The following is a 17,934-nucleotide window of genomic DNA, read 5'->3' as shown; positions in this document are numbered from 1 at the left end:
ATATACTTCCCTGCGAATACTGTACGGATCATGATCGATCGTTTCAGCGTTTACATTTTATCAGGTTTTAAATATCGCACACTGATCGCACACACAAAAAAAAACTACATCAAATATTATGTTTTTATTAACCTGCATTATGTAAATAATCAGCAGTTTATTGATTTATCAACCTTTACTTACTGTTGCTATAACTTTTTTATTACTGGTTTGATCTACAATATTCGATGCTGATTCCACTATTCTGTACTGTTTAAACTCATTTAGACTCAACGATGATCTTCTTTAATCTATGATTCCTTGCTATCTTAATAACATCATGATTGATAACAACGCAACTCATGAAGCAATCCCATTTCACCATGCATTTACTTATGCGATCATACACTAGTTTCTTACACTGTTGGAGCGACAGAATTTGTCAGAATCGCTTGTTGGATATATTTGCTCTTCAAGGCTATGTAGGTCTGTGGAAAAAAAAGTTACGTTCATTGTAAATGCGATTGTTATTAGCTAATCCCTCAAATTGTTCAACTTACATCACGCAGCTCCACGGGCAACATTGCGTTAAAGACCGAGGCCAATTCCCTAAACTCCGGTCTACGATCTGGAGCGACGTACCAACACGACAGCATTAGGTAATACAGCTCCCTGTTGCTGTGAACTGGATTTTCTAAACGATACGCGTTTTGCAGCATAGTCAACAGCTTCTTTCCATCTGTTACATCTGGATAAGGCATTGCACCAAGCGAAAACAGCTCCCACAAGAAAACTCCAAACGCCCACACGTCGGTCTTTACGCTGAAGGTGTGATTTGTGAAGCACTCCAAGGCGAGCCATTTGTATGGAAGGGGACAATCGCTTGTTTTAATGTATATGCCTCGTTCCAGTTTTCGCGATAAACCAAAGTCACTTATCTTCACCACCTGCAGAGAGTAGAGAAGCACATTCCGGGCGGCAAGATCACCGTGCAGAATGTTTTTAGATGAAAGATAATCCATACCGTTCGCCACCTGTGAGGCCCAGCTAATGAGATCTGTAGTCCTTAACTGCCACTCGCCAGTATCAGTGTTGCCCTCTCGATCTGCATGTGTCATTGGTGGTTCATAGTTCTGTAGTGTGTTCCAACAACTAACGAACCGATGCGCGTTGTCACGTAAGAAAATATCCATGCTCCCGAACTGGCAGTATTCAAAAATTAACATGATCTGGCCTGAAGTGAATATCGAACATGATTATCAAACGATTACGAATTCGAATGCAGGGTAACACTAACCTCTCGCTCTATCTTTGGTCACGGCACCCAAGAAGTATACAATGTTCATATGTAGTCCAGTTTGGATCATCATGTTGAGTTCGGTAGCCAAACTGCTTATCGCATCTGCCGAATGGTTCGCTTTCAGCATTTTCACAGCAACGATCGTCGATGGTTCATGGACAAAGATGTCTCTAGCAACAGCCTTCCTTACAACTCCAAACGCACCTTGACCGATTGTTTCGCCTAGTGTCAGTTTATCCGTTGAAAACTCATATTCCGATGGAATTAGTTGTACAGCAGTATCGTTGAACGGTTCATCACTAAACGAGTCATCACTGATCGAGGTATCATTGAAAGATGTCTTACGCTGGGAATTTTTCAGTTTTCGTATGGCCAGGACAACGATTGCACAAATCACTGTGGTAGTACCAATGGCCACCACAGCCGTTTCAAATATTTGTCGTTGATGCGAGTTAACCACGATAGTTTTTTTTAGGTACTCTGTAGTGTCTTGTATAGCCTTACACGAGACTTTTTTGGTGTTGATGCTTAGTGAATGATGTACGACCCATGCATATTCTTCTAGTTGTCCCACTGCATAGTAGGCTCGTTCATCCTCATATATGATGAAGTCTCCTCTAAATTCGTACGCGTCTACTTGGCATCGTACAGTCATAGTACTGCCGTCAATGCTCACGATCTCGAGTTTCATCGGTTCATGGAAATTTCGTACCATTAGATATGATATTAATCTTGAGTCTCCTTCACTGCAAACGACGGCATATCGTTCTTGTATCGGTCCAGGAATGTGAAATTTGTGACGTACGGCGTATGGAGGGTAGAAAGGATCGGCCTTTAAAGGATAAGATTAAAGTTACCTATATGGTATACCATTTCTGATAAATTAGCATCGAACACTTGTAAGCTCACCTTGCCAACCAACAATCGAGAAATTTCTGTGTTGGCAGGTAATTCCAGATTTCCTTCATGATCGACGGTATAGGGAGTGTAGAATGCCGATGGATTCGAAGGCACAAATTGAAAGTAACAAGAAAAGTCAACGCCGTCATCGTTTAACAGTGCGATCTCATTGTTCATCATATAATCGGAACCATCTACAATTTCATCGAACTGAAGTTAATCACTCCATGTGTAATTAACATTTCCGCCAACAAATACTTACAAGGTTCTACAACAGACAAATTGATTTCCGCACAGGTGTCGTTCGTTACGCAACATTCGTACCTTCCAGCGTGAGAAAATGTGGCATTATCAATAACTAATGTTTCACCCTGTATGTTGTAAGATTCGTTAGAGGATGATAGTAGGCTCTGCAAAAAAAAAAAAAAATGATAAGATAACACGTCGAATAGTAAAATCTAGTTCTATCAACTATTCTTTGGAAGCAATACGGCCAGGCCTTTCTATCTGAAAAAATAAAATAAACTATTCTTTGGAATAAACTCTACCTTCAAAGAAGAATCATGGAAGTACCAAAAAACTGATGCATTCCTACACACTGATGAACAAACAATGCATTCGAGTGTAACCACACTATCTTCATAAACTTTGCGTGGACCGTCTATTTGAACCGGTTGGTTTTGCGCTAGAGTAATATAAAACAAACAGTCGTTTATTGAGAAAATAAAAAAAATCACTAGATAAGTTAATTAATCCTGCTATCACTACCCTAGGAGTTACTTCATTATTTACCTTTGATTGTCCATGATTTCCAAATTTCTTCCTTTCTTGATTTGGCCAAACATTTGTATTTCTGGAAGCACATTGCGGAGTCCAGGGTCGCGTTGTATGAAGCATTTTTGTGTTCGAAAAATACGTCATTTTCGAACCAATATATCTCCGGAACTGGATTTCCTTCCGCATCACAGTCCAACATAGTATTTTCACCCGAATTCAAATAAATTATTGTTTCATTGGCATTGCCACTTTTGAAATGAAGTCTGCGTGGAACGACCAGTTTTATAGCTAACTCTGCTTCTATGATCGTTCTATTCCTCAACTTGGCCCGGCATTTAAACAGTTCTGACGAAACGTTGAACATCGAAAAGTTGGCCGCCCAACCATACTTAACATTTGATCCTTCTGTCCCAAACTCGTACGTATCGTGAATAAACATTATGTTGTTTGTGAAATTGTAATAACTATGCAAAAGGCACTGCACTACAACTGTGTCACCTAAAACAATCTCGCCTTCTGGAGATATAACATTTATCTCGACTTGGTCGTTAAAGTCTTCCGGATACAAGAACGATTCTACTGCTGAGCTTCCCTCACGGTTCGATGCTTTACAAATAACGGTAGTAGGTCCAGATGACGGAACCCTGACAAGCGTGGATGCACTTGCTTGTAACGTATCATTTGATTGTTTGAACTGAAATAAGATGAATGTAACCTTTAATTAACACCCTAGGAAAGATGCACTACAGTTTTTCAGAACTATCTAAAGTACAACTTACCACTTGTAGCTCTTGGGGTGTATTTTGTAAGTATGGAATGAATAGAAATTCAAATTTTATCGGAGGAGGATATGCTATTCCGTGACAAGTGAATTCAACCATTTCCGACATCGGCAGTGACGCATTGCGTCCGATTTCCAGCACAGGTGCTCCTAGGCCAATGATAAACGATTTAATTATAGATTTAAATGTCAATAGATATCATTTGAACCTTTTTTTTAAGTAAATTTTTCATTTGGGAACTTACCTTCAATCAAAATTTGCAAATGAAAGATGTGCTTTGTATTCCTGTGCGATACCGTGATGGTAAACCAACCGCTCTGCGTTACCGTTGCATTTACAATAATGTATCTTTTTATATGAGGAAATTCATCATGTTTGCAGGAATCTTCGCGAAAGTTATCGCACAAATCACGGCCTCTTGTGTCTACAATATCAACAGTTGCACCGTCATGGTTGTGAGCAACATCAATCACAATTGACTTCTTGCGTATCACCAATTGTCCGGTAGAGTTATTTACTCTGCTATAATCAAGCCAGTCATTTGAGTAAAGCACCAATAATAGCTGTTCCACACATTCGTCATCTTTGGAGCAGCATTTGTAAATTCCAGCATGTGCTCCATAAACGATTGGGAAAACCAACGGGTTATTTTTGGACGTTTCTTTTCCGAAATACTGAAAATGTTTATCTGGCAAATGCCATACAACCGAAGATAACATCTGATGGTTCGACGCACTTTCGACGCATTTCCATTCCACACTGCTCCCTGCTGCTACAATCCGTGGGCCGTCTATATAGATAGCTGCATAAAAAGATCCATAAACAACGAACGTTAAAAACTATGGACATTAGTTCAATCATATTTACCAATTAAAAAACAAAGGTTTTCTTTTACTTGGCGTAACGACCTCGTTGGTCATGCCTGCCCCGTTAAGAGCTTACAACACTTTTTTCCTATGTGTATGTGGAGAGTCAGTCCTCTCGTACAGGGGATGGTTCGGTTTCGATTGGGATTCGAACACAACAAAGATGCGAGAACAAAAAAAACAAAGGTACGAGGATTGTAAAGAACATGAATGTTATAAAGGATGGCAAACTTCATAATGTCGCACATCAACCTTGAGTTGGGGTTTAACTTATTTTTTGAATTTTATGAATCACGAAATAATTTTTAGAATTTTGTGACTGATGGAATGAACATTACAAAATCTATGGTGGTGGCAAAATGGTTTGTTCGTAAAAACGAGCTCAATTGGTGTGATTTTAATTGTAAGATTGAAAACTATCATGGTTTACGCCAACAAAGATCTAATTGCTACTAAATCGTATAACGCTCTTAGTTTTCTTAAGTCCAACTGCTTCCCAAATAGAGGATTTTCGGTGGAAATCGTGACAAGTTCATAATATCCAGTTTTTTTTTCTTTCACAATCCACTTTGCACTAATTTGGCTAAACACCCGATTAAATGATAAACTTCCAATAACTCACCTAGAACGTTCGACGAAAATAGCACATATAATAAAAAAGGCAAAATTTCGCTTAAAAATACTTTTCGTCTGCACTTTGATAATTCTACGGCTGGTAGCATCACGATGAAGTACTAGCACACGAATCAATTGATGCTATTTGTCTTATTTATTTGTTCGTTTGCAATAAAAGCAGTTCGTTGAAAACCACGCACAAATTTCTTTACACTTTTGGTATGTCTCGTTCAACGTCGGAAAGAATACTGAACATTCGATGCTGGCGATTTCTTGTTCGCTAAGTTATGCACTTTTTTGATTTTTGAAATAGTTTCATTTCAATGCTCCCGACTGTTTTTATAAATTAGGAAAAAATCCTTCGATAGCGTGGAGCAAGTGCGATAGCAATGTTATGAGTCAAATCAAACATAATAATCAGCACAAAGAAATGTAACACACTGGCCTGCGAGCATTATTTATTTGTCCATTACTTTGCACTTATAAAAATGTTTCTGTCTTGTTAAAACCCCTCATCTTTCATCCCTTATCAAAATAATTTGAATATGGTAATAGCTTATAATTTGAATATGGTAATAGCAAAATAATTTGAATATGGTAATAGCTAAGCCCATCACTTTTCACAAAGGATTTCTACATAGAGTAAGACAAAACACAGCAAAAGGTGTTTATATCCGTTGAACCTCCTTTCAGTCGTTAATTTAAAAAAAAAAACCCCGATGCTTCATGAAGGTATCTAATATGATCTCTATTAAGATTCCAAATGCGTGTCTTGTTCTAGAACCAAATTTAAAATAAAAAATGTTTGTTTAACAAACATTTTCATGTTTGCTAAACTACTAGTGTGCGTTACCGTCTTTTTTTCAACCAACATTGTTTGCACTCAAACTGGATAGGATTTGACTCATAATGACATAAAAACCAATGTTGACTAACGTTTTTGATAAACCGTTGTTTCTACATTTTTCAGTACCGCTAATAACTTCCTTTCCTCACAAGTGTTGAGGTTGAGATGATGATAACATCCACGAGCCTCGTACCAAGACGGTCAAGGTGACCGCCGTAGATGGGTTCCCATGCAAGTCTGAATTTATTCCAAATTTATCCGTCTTATATACCTACATGGCTTCAATCAACTAAAGAGCGCGAGCAAGATAGAAGATCTCGCTCCAGAATCCAGATTTGTTTGCAGTTGCGTTGGATTAACGAAAATCCCTGTTTGAACCTGTTGATTCTTCTTCGATCATATTCGCCGTTTCACTAAACTCGATATCGAACGGTGCCATTTGTGATTACATTGTTGTTTGGCTTAGATGCTTGTGTTTTGGCTCGTTTCCGATATCTGGTCGTGCGCTAGCACCCTTGTGTCGATCGCGTAAACAACTGAAGATTGTTTACTAGCGCGATTAGAGCGCAACGTTTATCAACGCGCTCTTGCTACGTTCGATCGTTCGTTCGTTCTTTCTACAATGCTGTATTGTTGGAATTCGGTTATCTGGATTTCGTTTCGCGTACGCATACGTGCGTCGTCTCGACTTTGTAGCCTTAAGCGATCTCGCTTTCTCTGTGTTTTGCTCCCACGCATTGCACAAGCCATATTTTGATTGAATTATTAATGTTTGTCGCATGATACGTCCCTGGTGGTAAAATCATCATGCTTTCTCGTTCTGTCCAATTGACAATTGATACCGACAGAACGAGAAAGCATGATGATTTTGCACCGGGGGCTTAACGCTGTCGTTGTACGTATGCTTATATATCTCGTTCACGATTGCATTGTATCCGGGAAGTCAAGTGTATTTTGGTCTACGATTGTACTTGATACCGAAACGTTCGTACGTTGCCTTTACCGTAATTACCGAGTTTTTTTTGGCTTTTTTCGGCTACGCAATCAACCTAGCGCAGTCCGCGCGCAGTAGCGCAGTTAACATGTAACTCGGGGTCTATACTACAGCGCGACGTCCCGTCACGAAACGCGACGTCGCCTGACAGGCGGCCGAACTCCATACAAAAAAAGTGTCGCACAAATCGCGCTAGACGATGCCTAGTGTAGAAACAGCGAGAAACGCGACATTGCGCTAGCTCTTGTCAAATGCCAATTCGAAACGTAAACAAACCGACAGCTGGACAAACCGTAAGCAAACCGAAACACAAACGCAAACAAACGAAGGTTATCAAACGAATTAAATTCTAAAGCGGGATGTTTGCTTCTACTGTTCCTTACGCCTTAGTCAAACCAGTGTAGGAGAATATTGGAAAATTAGTTAAAGAAGGAATATTAACTACATGTAGAACATCGCAAATGGTTGGTTCAATAGTAGGAGTGGAGTAAAAGGATGGGAATGTAAGAATATGTTTAGATGACAAAGCTGCCCTTAACAGGAGATTATCAGCAGACCACTATCCTTTTCCACGTATTGATGACACATTTGCAAAAATAGCGGGTTTAAAGTTTTTCTGCAAATTGGATTTGACAGCTGATTATTCGCAGCGCTCCAAGAAAGCCGCGCGATTGACACATATAAATCATAAACCAAATTTTAATAAATACTGCTGGAATAGCTTTTTTTTATATGCCACGTCATCCCCTACTGGGATAAGGCCTCTCTCCGAATAGAGTGTCTCTGTGACCGAAAGACGGTATATTATAGATCACTCCCTTATATGGCTTATATTCCATGGGCTCCGAAATTAGTAAAGGCAACCTGTACGCTGTACTAGAACGTTTGCACCAGCATAATGTGAAATTAAACGTAAATAAGGCAGAGTTCATAAAACAAAGTGTCGAGTACTTGGGGTATACACTGACTTCGAAGGGTATAAAACCTGAACCAGATGCACTGACAGCAGTCCAGAAAATCCAACCACCACAAAACATTGCGGAACTCCAAGCTTATCTAGGGTTACTCAATTTCTATCATCGTTTTTTACCTTACCTGTCAAGCGAACTACATCCTCTATGCATGTTATTGCAAAAGGATATGAAATATGAATGGAATGTAATATGTTAGATGTCTTTCGAAGCATAAAGATGTTTGTTATTATGCAATATAGTTTTAGAACCATACGATTCGGCTAAACCAAGAGTTTTGGCAGTGAATAGGAGCCGTACTGGCACACAGAATCAGGTCAGCCACCTTTTAAGTATCCCAGATGAATTTCAAAACAATAATTGTAGGGAGGCCAATTGTAGCATATAACTATTATTGTAATATTAATGAAAAGCATTAAATATAAGTATTAGAGGTTATAGGGATAGGTTTCCATTAGTGATAGCATCTAGGCAGTCGTAATCGAGCTGTCAGTAAATAAAGTCATCACAAAGACTTATTGTAAAACTAGTTCCGAACAATGAAAAATTCCACCAGGGAAAAAGGAAAATGAGGATGGAAGCTAACCAAAAGCATATCATGCTCATCGTGTAAACATCTCATTGTTGGTTCGTACTTGCGTTGGCAAGTGACACGCGTATAGTTGCAACTGTCCGTTCTGAAGCTCAATCCACCAGGTGAAGCATGTAGGACGCATCTTTCTTTCCACGTGTGTATATGTGTGCCACTGGTGCTTGTTATTGTGAGTGTGCGAACGATTCCGTCAAGTCCGGTAGATAAACGAAGCTGACTTTATGACCACCGTCGGATGGTCCGCGCCGGACTTGGCATTCCACAAGCGATTGGCAAGCTTTATTTCCCCCGAGGAAAACAAAGGACCGCCGGGGCGAGGCACGTAAGAAGTCGTGGTGGGGGCAAAAGAGCGATTGAAAAACTTGCATTCCGGGAAGGAAAAAGCAGCAAAAGGTAAATCTACGATCACCAGCGGGAAACTCCCGTCCGCTCAATCTATATCCATCGTTCGCGGGTTGCGTTTGCCTCCGTGCATTCCCTTCCAACACACTCGCACGGCCAGCGTTTTCCCAATCGGATAACCAGGTCATTCGTCGCCTCGTCGGTCGGTCGGGATGAGAAGCGAAGACAAAGACCAGCCGGAGAGTTTCATGTCATTTTTTTCTTCTTCCTCCACACCAAACCCGGTTTGCGGTTGAGCACGAGAGTTGAGTCGAGAGGGGGAAGGCGAGGCGAAAGGGGTTGGGAATGGAATAAAATCGATGAATAATGCAGCAAGACAGGCAGATATCTTATCGACAAGTGCCTGCGACCGAAAGCTCTTCCGTTACCTGACGTTACCGACGGAAAAGCGCTGGTCGGTGGCGAATGCTGGACCGCCGAGGAAGCATCCAGTGTGTCCGGAAAAGCGCCACGCCAAGGCACACTAGAATCGGGTGCGAGAGCTGCACAAAACCGACGGTTCGAAGATCTGGGTTCGGCGAAGGGTACATAAATAAAATGCTAAAGCAAACCGGGAAAACTCACTATCGACTGAAACTGGGGGCGGGGTGGGGGAGTGGTTGGTAAGCCGAACGTGTTCCTTCAGCCCATTTTGTTGATGTTTGTGCGTTGGTGGGGTTTTTTGCCCTCTAAAGCTCGGCTGCCCGTTTTTCGTCCGTGTGTTTTTCCGCCGGAAAACAGCAATAAGCCAGCGCCAGTTCGATCATGAATAAATAGAACCTCAGTTTTATTTCACTTGAACTTTGTTTTACCAGCACACTTCCTCCTCCCCCCTCCTCCTCGCCTTCTATGGTGGTGCTTGTTTAAGGTTTTGCTTTCCTTTCCCGAGCGCTTTACCGATCTATTTTCGTCTTTTTTTTCTCTCTCCCGAAACGTCCCAACTGGGTTCGATCCCCCCGGTGGAAAACCATCGGCAAAAGGCATTTACGTTTCCCTCCCACCCCTCGTATTGCATTTTCGGTCCGGGCGACATAAGGAGCAGTTTGTCGAAACAACAGTTGGTTCCGTTCACAGCGGCCGGGCCTTTCGTCGTCTAGGATGGATGATGAAGATCTTTTACCTTGATAAGGGAGAGCATAGTGCTGGGAGATGGCTGCTAGAACACTTCGGGACACTTAGGGGACTTTGAAAGGAATGGGGGGAAAGGGAAAAAAATACTGGAAAACACAAAGCGACAACGCAACCATCGCCCGTTGCGTGTTGGAGAATGAACTCGAACTTACTAAGAAGTGTGGAATATTTCCATTTAAGGTCGGTGCTGTTTTTTTTTTCCTTGCATCTTATTCCTTCATTCACCCACCGGTGTGCGCGGTCTTAACGGTGTGCGAACTTTTCCATCCGGATTCCGGTCGGTTAGAAATACATCGGTAAGCCGAAATCGAACCCGAAACCGAACCGGAACCGGTCGCCATCGGTGCGGGCTTTGCATATCGTTGAGGTTTTCAAACCTTTTCCTTCTGCCTTTTTTGGTGGAAGGAGGCAGTGGGGATGGTGGTAAGGGAAAGGAAAATACATTGAACTGGAGTTTTTCCACCAGCGAACCTCCGCCAACAGCTCCGAAAGCACTTACAGCGACCGAAGGACACAAAAAAGGAGTGAGTTAAGGATATACTGAGTAATGCTTGTTTTGAATATCAGCTCAGTGGTTGTTAGAGAGACAAAAAGGAAAAATAAAAACATACAATGTGTGCACACAGACACAGGCAACAAAGCCCTGTGTCCCGCATTGGCCCCACATAACGAAACAATCGCAATCTGCACGCGCAAGCACGCAAACGCAGCAGAATAATGCTGCGGTGTTAACGTTTATGCATGAGGATTGCTCCGACGTTCAGCTTTTTCGCAAAGGAATGAATTATTTAGAAAACGGAACGGTTCACGCGGGGTACGATCGCAAGACGGCGTAGTTTCGTCTTCCCTCCTTCTTCTTTGGAAAAACTTTCAAACCATCGGTTTTGTTTTGTGTCACATACACATACGGGCTGTTCCATTCCGGTACGGCGAAGCGTTTCGATAGTTTCGATGGAGTTGTTGATCCGCTTACGAATGCAGAAATGGCAATATTGCTTCACGCCGCAAGATAACAAGGTATTATCCTCGTTCGAGGGGTTCGAGAAACTAAAGGCGAACATCGGGCCGGGCATATAAGACTGTGGGAAATTCGTCTTGCTGTAAGCATATGCTCGGTGGGAACGATAATTTTCTCGATTAGATTTTAATCCCGGAAGGAATTGCTGGAAAAGGGCTCATTTCACTCTGGAAGAACGCTTTCAGCTTTTTCTCCATTGTTCAATAGTATTAGCTGTCTCTTTTGATGATGAAGCAAACCAAAGCACATGTGAATTTGTATCACTTTGATCTATGTGTATGTCAGGCATATTCAACCAGAGCAAGTTTTCCTGGTGTGACTTAAGCTTATCAATTTCCAGCGAACTAATCATATTCTCACAATGTTTAAGTTTTTTGCACAATTGTCCACTTTTATTTTGGAATTTAGAACAAATATTTTAAGACAAAGACAATAAACGCAAGAGGTGAGGAGAATATCAGACAATAAATTGAAATACAATTATCAAAAACAAATTTCATATTATATTTTACTTCTTAATGCAACTCATCTGTAGAGTTCGTTCAAAAACAAACAATTGGTATTGTAATGAGTATCCTTTGAAATCAACGTCTTCTGAGGTATCTAAATTATACAAGCATAAATTAGGTAACCAAATTAAAGTTCAAAACAATTAACAAGGAGATAACAAAACAAACAAAAATAGTTAAATTGATGATAGATGATTTAACTGTAGGTTATTTAAAGTTGATTGACAAGGTTCTTTGAGAAAGTTAGGTCACACTAAACTTATTTAGTGTTTGGCAGCAAAACATTTTTATAACTCGATTTTAAAACAGTTTCAGAGAAAATAAAATGTTAAGCTACCATCAGACGAATAGTATGAACAAAAGTCAAAAGACTGACGATTCTAATAAAACAAAGTTGAAAAGCTCTGTTGATTAATACTAGTTAAATCTTTTGAATTTGGTTTTTATTTATTTTAGTAAAGCTCGCATTTGTTACGGCTTTCAAAGAAGAAATGTAAACATTCAAAACCCCAATCATATGCTATGCTTTAAATGTATGCAAAAACATCCTAGTAAGCATGTGGCGAAGCAAAATATGACAAAGCAGGAGCAAGCAACAGCGCTGCTAAACATTGTCAATCATTAGCAACACCCCCGAGGGGAAAAGCATTTCCATTGTAGAATGAAAATATGGAACTCCCAGCAGCTGCTTTGCTGGAATGTGGTTTTTCGTTTTTTACTTACCGCCGTCCAGAGCACTGAAGCACTGGAAAGAAACTGTCACACTGAAGCGATCCCACGGCGGACCATTCCATCGTGTGACAGAGACGTCAAAATGTCAAAGAGAAGGCGTGCAGTTCACATTTATGAAATTCCCCGGAATTGGTTGCTCTGGGAAAACTGGGCAGACATTTCCGCACGGACGGCGTGTGCTTCCGTTCGAGCCTTTCCCCATTGGATGGAAGAATGGAAGAATTAGATGCCGGGAGCTTTTCCGTTGTTACAACGATAAGAAACACTTTTAAACAACTTCATCTATGAGGTGGTAGAAAATTTCCCTTCCTCCCGTGTGTTATACGTTGTGAGAACGAGTAGGGAAAGGACTAACTTTGATGTCACCTGCTCTCGGGCTTCTGTGAAGAATACGGCACATTTCTTCACCTCTTGTTGATCGACCGGAAACCTCTCGACACTAGAAAGCGCCCCCCTGCTTTCGGCAGTACTGAATACAAACCCGCACGAAGAAACACTTCCGGCCAATAACACCATTGGCGGTGTCAAACGCCACCAACTCTCGGCAGAAAAAGGGAACAAAAACCCATTTAGTAAGCTTAGGAAATTAGTATTAGTTTTTGTGGCCGAACGAAGAAGGTGGAATAGTTCGTCTCTCCACACCAGTAAGTGAGAAGGTTGGGTTGAGGGAAGGAGAGAGGGGCGAAAAGGGGTGGGAAAGATGACCCAATTTGGGGGGGCTATGCAATGGATTACCCGGTACGGACGGAAAGTATCATCAGCGGGGCCATTCGAGTTGAAGCGGATTGGAGAGCCGAGAGCGAACCACTTCTCGAAAACCGCACAGAGTGCGAGCTGAAGTGCCGTCGGTCGCTTTCCGCTTTTTTTTTTAATTTGCTACCATCTTCTACCGTACAGTGCTGGGCACTTCGTTGCTTGGCTGTTGTAACTTTCTGATGAGTTCCGTGTAACGCAATCACTATGAAATTGCATTTATTTAAAATTGCAGTTTGTTTTTGGTGAAACAATGATGGAAGGAGTTTTGTTTTTAATCTGTCATTTTTTTCTGGAAAAGAATTTATAGTTCCTTTTTATTTTAATCAATTTATTACTTCTTAATATATACTGTTACCATAACGTAAACCCGATTAATCCCAATGTTACAATTTTTGTTAGTATGATATTCTAAAAGAGGGTAAGATTCCAGGCAAATAATTTCACAAACCAACTCTCGTTTAAAACAAAACTCTGAAAGCATTATAAAACGAAAACCAACAGAAATGTTTAACTATTGGCTCTTATTTAACACAGCATGATGCTCAAAAAATTGTATCATCAAGGATAAAAACGATAAAACTATTAAGTTTTTAGTTGCGTTTTGTGCATTCAATGAAGCGTAGTTTCAATCCACTAACAGTAAAACATTTCTAATTTGTCAAGATAATTTCGTGGAATTTTCTAAAATTTAATTTAAGCAAAAGTTACTTGATTTTTCTAAAGAAAAGTGTTTGTTTTAAGGACTTTGATGTTATAAATATCTAAATGTATATCGGTTTCAAATAGCTACACAGTTTAAAAACTTGTCCTCCACTGTTTGCCGGACATCGTTGCGCCGTGGTGGGAGCGGGGCGAGGGCCAGGGAGCGAAAAGAAGGTGTGAACAAAATAGCAAAACACACATAAGCACGCTGGCTGACCCTGGCATCTTTCCCTTCAAGGGTGCTAGAGCATTGAAAATGTATAGGTTTAGTAATTCGTGCCTCCGTTCTATCTCTCCATTTTATTATGCCCTTTTTCTCAAGCGTATCCTTACCGTTCACGGCGCTATCCTTCGGGAAAAAACCAACTGCTTTGTGTCGCAAAGGTTGACCACCTCCCACGTATCACGGTAGTGAAAGGTGGTGGTGGTGGTAGTGGTGACGGTGGCCAGATATATACATTACAAAAAGATTCGCTACCTCGGGATCGGATCGGCAGAATGGAGGGAAAAAATAATTTAAATAACAATGGCCACCGTTATCCTGCTCTCGAATGGCACACATTGTTCCCCCACCCCCCCTTGTGCATACTTGATCCCTCTCCCTAGCCAACGCTTGTAATCGCATCGCCGTAGTCCCGGTGGAGCGTTGGGACGCAATTGCGGATGACACTTTCGAGTCGTAACACTCTTAAGTCGGGTGAAGAAAGTCGACCGACAAAAAAAAAGAAGTACCGCAACGAAAGGAAAAGAAAGCGGCGGGTATTGTCGGGAAAAGTGTTCGGAAAAAGGGAAGCGTATGTTATCCGAACTCCGGAGGGAGACATGGGAAAGGCAGGCATAGCGGATATGAGCGGGATTATATTTAAATTTCACTTCCAAAGCGTCAGGTCAAACGGCGCGGTCGCTTTGCAAAAAATGCAAATGACGTAAAGCGTGGGGGGTGGGGGAGGCGATTATCGGCATACGATTAGCAATGGCGTCGTTGTCATCCAGAATAGTGCTCGACTTTGCGCTAGACCTTTCCATCCCGGGGTCGCATCCAACAATCAAACAGGCAGGTGGAAAAGTACGTCATCTTTGGCACAGGAGTACGGAATGGAAATAACACTCAATGTAGAAAGAAAAAGACCCACCGTGGGGGTGGTAAGGGAAAGGGAATAAAACTCCACCCTCCCCCCCGGGGAAAACGCGCAATTTCGCGGGGAAGAAAAGAGCAGCCCAAGAGAACACCGAGGTCGAGGGAAATCGTGCCAGTAAATTGAAAGAGGTGAATCGAGTAGAGAACCGAACGGGAAAAGCAAAAAAGGAAAACGACACTGCAAAGCGAGTCGAGTCGGAAACGTCGGTAACTGAATTCGGGACAAATTCCGGTGCACCGTCGAATGTGGGGACGGTGAAAAATAAAAGTCGATCGAGAAGCTGGAAAATAAATCTTTTCCCAATCGAATGCCGAAAAGTGTTCACCGGTTCGAGAACGACTTTTTATTTTGTCCTCGAAAGGGAGGGTGCCAGGTGCCGAGATGGTGGGCATCGGACGGATTAGGACGGTGCCGGAGGGAAGGGTGGGCTATCAGCAGCGGGAATGCAGGGCAATTTTTAAGGCATGTGTTTCCTTTTGCCTTTTTTAAGGTTAGGTTCGGCATCGCGTTTCGCCCTCGGTTTGACATCATTTCGCTGTTGCTTTCGATGCCCTCGGCGTTACATGCACTGTTCGAAGCAATAGAGAGAGAGAGAGGGATAGGGAGAGAGGTCACCCTTCGAATGGCTATAGGACAACGCACACACACACCAAAACGCATGTACACAGGACAGAATATGCCGCGAGCACGCAGGATGTAGCACACGGAAGGCATAACACACAAAAACGCGAACAAAAAAGTTGCAGAAAACCTCGGGAGCCCATGGAGTTTTGACATGACTTTACCATTTGTGTGGCGTAGCGGGAAAATCCCGGCGACGACCTCGCGCCTGAATTTGGGACGCCAGCAATACACACACACATAGACAGAGGTATACCTAGTTTAGGAGTTTTTTTTAATGATCAGCGAAAATTCGGCATCCGACACGAAATGGACACAGCGTTTTGGTGACCTGTGGAAAAGCGATCAAAAATCATGCAGAATGCGGTAGGTTTTTTTTTGTGTTGTCCTGCGTTCGATCCGGTGTTGGCCTTAGTTGAGTGTGTAATCCTGGCCGCACAGGGTGCTTCGAAAACGTCGTTTAATTAAAACAGAAAATCGATTGAAATGGAAAATGTCATACCAAGAAAAATAAACGATAAATAAGATACTTATTTTAGAGCAAAAAAGGTGTTTAATTTTATTCCTCTGATATATTTACTCCACTTCTTCTTAATTATTTTTCTGTTATGTGTAACTTTTTATGCATTTTAAATCACTTTTGAGCCTTTTCAATTGGTTTCAACTTGAACTATCATTAAATTTCAATTTTGATAAATACCATTCTTTCTTATACATATTTTGTCTTATCTTATACCTCGAAAATCGTTTTTAAGCCTGTTAATATAATCAACTTTCGAGCAGATTTTGTATCCTACACATTTTCCGATACGTTTAGTTGATTTGAAATTCTACTTTGAACAATGAATTCATCTAGTATTCCCAGAAACCCCTGCACTGTTTACTTAATTTGTATGTCTACTCACGTCCTTCTTTTTTGTTGTTAAGTTATGAAAAACAATCATGTTATGTAATTCTTTTTATGTCAGTTCTCCGACTTCCCTTTTCTATTTCATCGTAATAAGGTAAGAAATCCTTTCTTCTTGGTAAACATTCACTTTATTTTTGCCTTACGTATCAAACTTGTTGGTCTTTTATGTTTTTATATTTCTTTGACTGGTTATTCACTATTTTATCAGCATTGATTTGGAAACATTCCGGTGTTTCAAACCACCCTGTGTTTGCGGATCGCCTGCGGGAATGGCTGCGAAATTGAGCGGACAATGCGACTTCCCGAATCGACTGGCAACCACCATTCCCGTTACATTTTTGACAAACGGCATCATATATGCCAAATCCCAACTCCACTCACCCCCCCTTTCCCTTCACCACTTCGTAGCTTTCCCCTTCATCCCCAAAACAGGCAGGACAGCACAAAAACGGGAGCGCAAACACAAATGTCTATTGTGGTCATGAGCTACTGCGTACAAATATCTGATACACACAACCAGATGATCAAACACAACGGTGAGGTGACCCGAAGCGGCACTGTGTGTGTGTGTGTGTGTGTATTGTATGGTGTGTGGTAAAAGCGCGGCAAACATTGATTCAAAATCATATCCATTCAGCTGGCTATGGCCGGGCCGCTGTTTGCTTTAATTAAATGCGTGTGCATATCACACCCCCCACCAGGCTGGTGGAAAACCCCGTCGGGAAAACCCCACGTAACGTTAACCTTGCCAGCAGGGAGTGTAAGAGGGGAGGAATCCATCGAAGTGACCCTAGGTTTCGGATCGCGAAACAGTGCGGGCAGAAATGAATGAAAAATTGTTGCTGACCGCGAGCGCATCCGGAAAGGCGATCGTGTATGTGTGTGTGTGTGTATGTGGGCGTGGGAATAGTTTGCCCGGAAATAGTTTGCCGCAGTAAGGTGCATCGCATTGCAAAAGGCAAGTATTTGCTTTGATTCCCGCCATCACCATGGCGTTTCGAAAGGTACTCGAAGGGGTGTTGGAGTGAAATCGTTGGCACCGTTGGTGTAAAGTATTTACCATCGGTTGGTTGACTCATCGATGCAACACCAGGGAGATGCCGTTCCAAGAAATGATTATCATAACGATGATGATCTAACTCGTATCTTTTTCATGTGAAATATGGTAAAATTAACCATAAAATTAATTACAATCTAGATATAATTTAATCACCTGCTAATGCACGCACTTAAATTCATTTACTCGGAAAAATAAGGGCCAACCATATTTATTAATACTAACCGCCACTCCACAAGAGAAGGCAAATAAATAATTAATGAAAAGTGTGTGGTACAATGATTGTGTTCCAACAAACAGGGCCTTTGTTTAACTGGAACAAAGAACTACTAAACTATTATATGACGATGAATTC

The 17,934-nt window shown here is 41.5% G+C and overlaps 1 protein-coding gene across 1 annotated transcript; it reads right to left on the bottom strand.

The window, feature by feature from the left end:
• Nucleotides 1-909: 909 nt before the first annotated feature.
• Nucleotides 910-3,155, bottom strand: LOC131269058 (macrophage colony-stimulating factor 1 receptor 1-like). Its single transcript, XM_058271375.1, has 6 exons — nucleotides 3,096-3,155; nucleotides 2,442-2,589; nucleotides 2,189-2,373; nucleotides 1,277-2,111; nucleotides 1,004-1,213; nucleotides 910-926 (listed from the first exon to the last, which is right to left on the bottom strand). The coding sequence occupies exons 1-6, from the start codon at nucleotides 3,153-3,155 to the stop codon at nucleotides 910-912; spliced, it is 1,455 nt and encodes a 484-aa protein (XP_058127358.1).
• Nucleotides 3,156-17,934: the final 14,779 nt, after the last annotated feature.

The sequence above is a fragment of the Anopheles coustani genome, chromosome 3, assembly GCF_943734705.1.
Source record: "Anopheles coustani chromosome 3, idAnoCousDA_361_x.2, whole genome shotgun sequence".
Classification (NCBI taxonomy): Eukaryota; Metazoa; Arthropoda; class Insecta; order Diptera; family Culicidae; genus Anopheles; species Anopheles coustani.
This window is presented reverse-complemented; position numbering and strand designations above follow the sequence as displayed.

Excerpts from the sequence above, each read along its gene's own strand:
- LOC131269058 (XM_058271375.1), bottom strand. The coding sequence starts at position 3,155 with ATGTTGGACTGTGATGCGGAAGGAAATCCAGTTCCGGAGATATATTGG. Across the intron at positions 2,590-3,095 it reads TATATTGGTTCGAAAATGAC|AGCCTACTATCATCCTCTAA; the intron begins GTATTTTTCGAA and ends TTTTTTTTGCAG. Across the intron at positions 2,112-2,188 it reads CTCGATTGTTGGTTGGCAAG|GCCGATCCTTTCTACCCTCC; the intron begins GTGAGCTTACAA and ends TATCCTTTAAAG.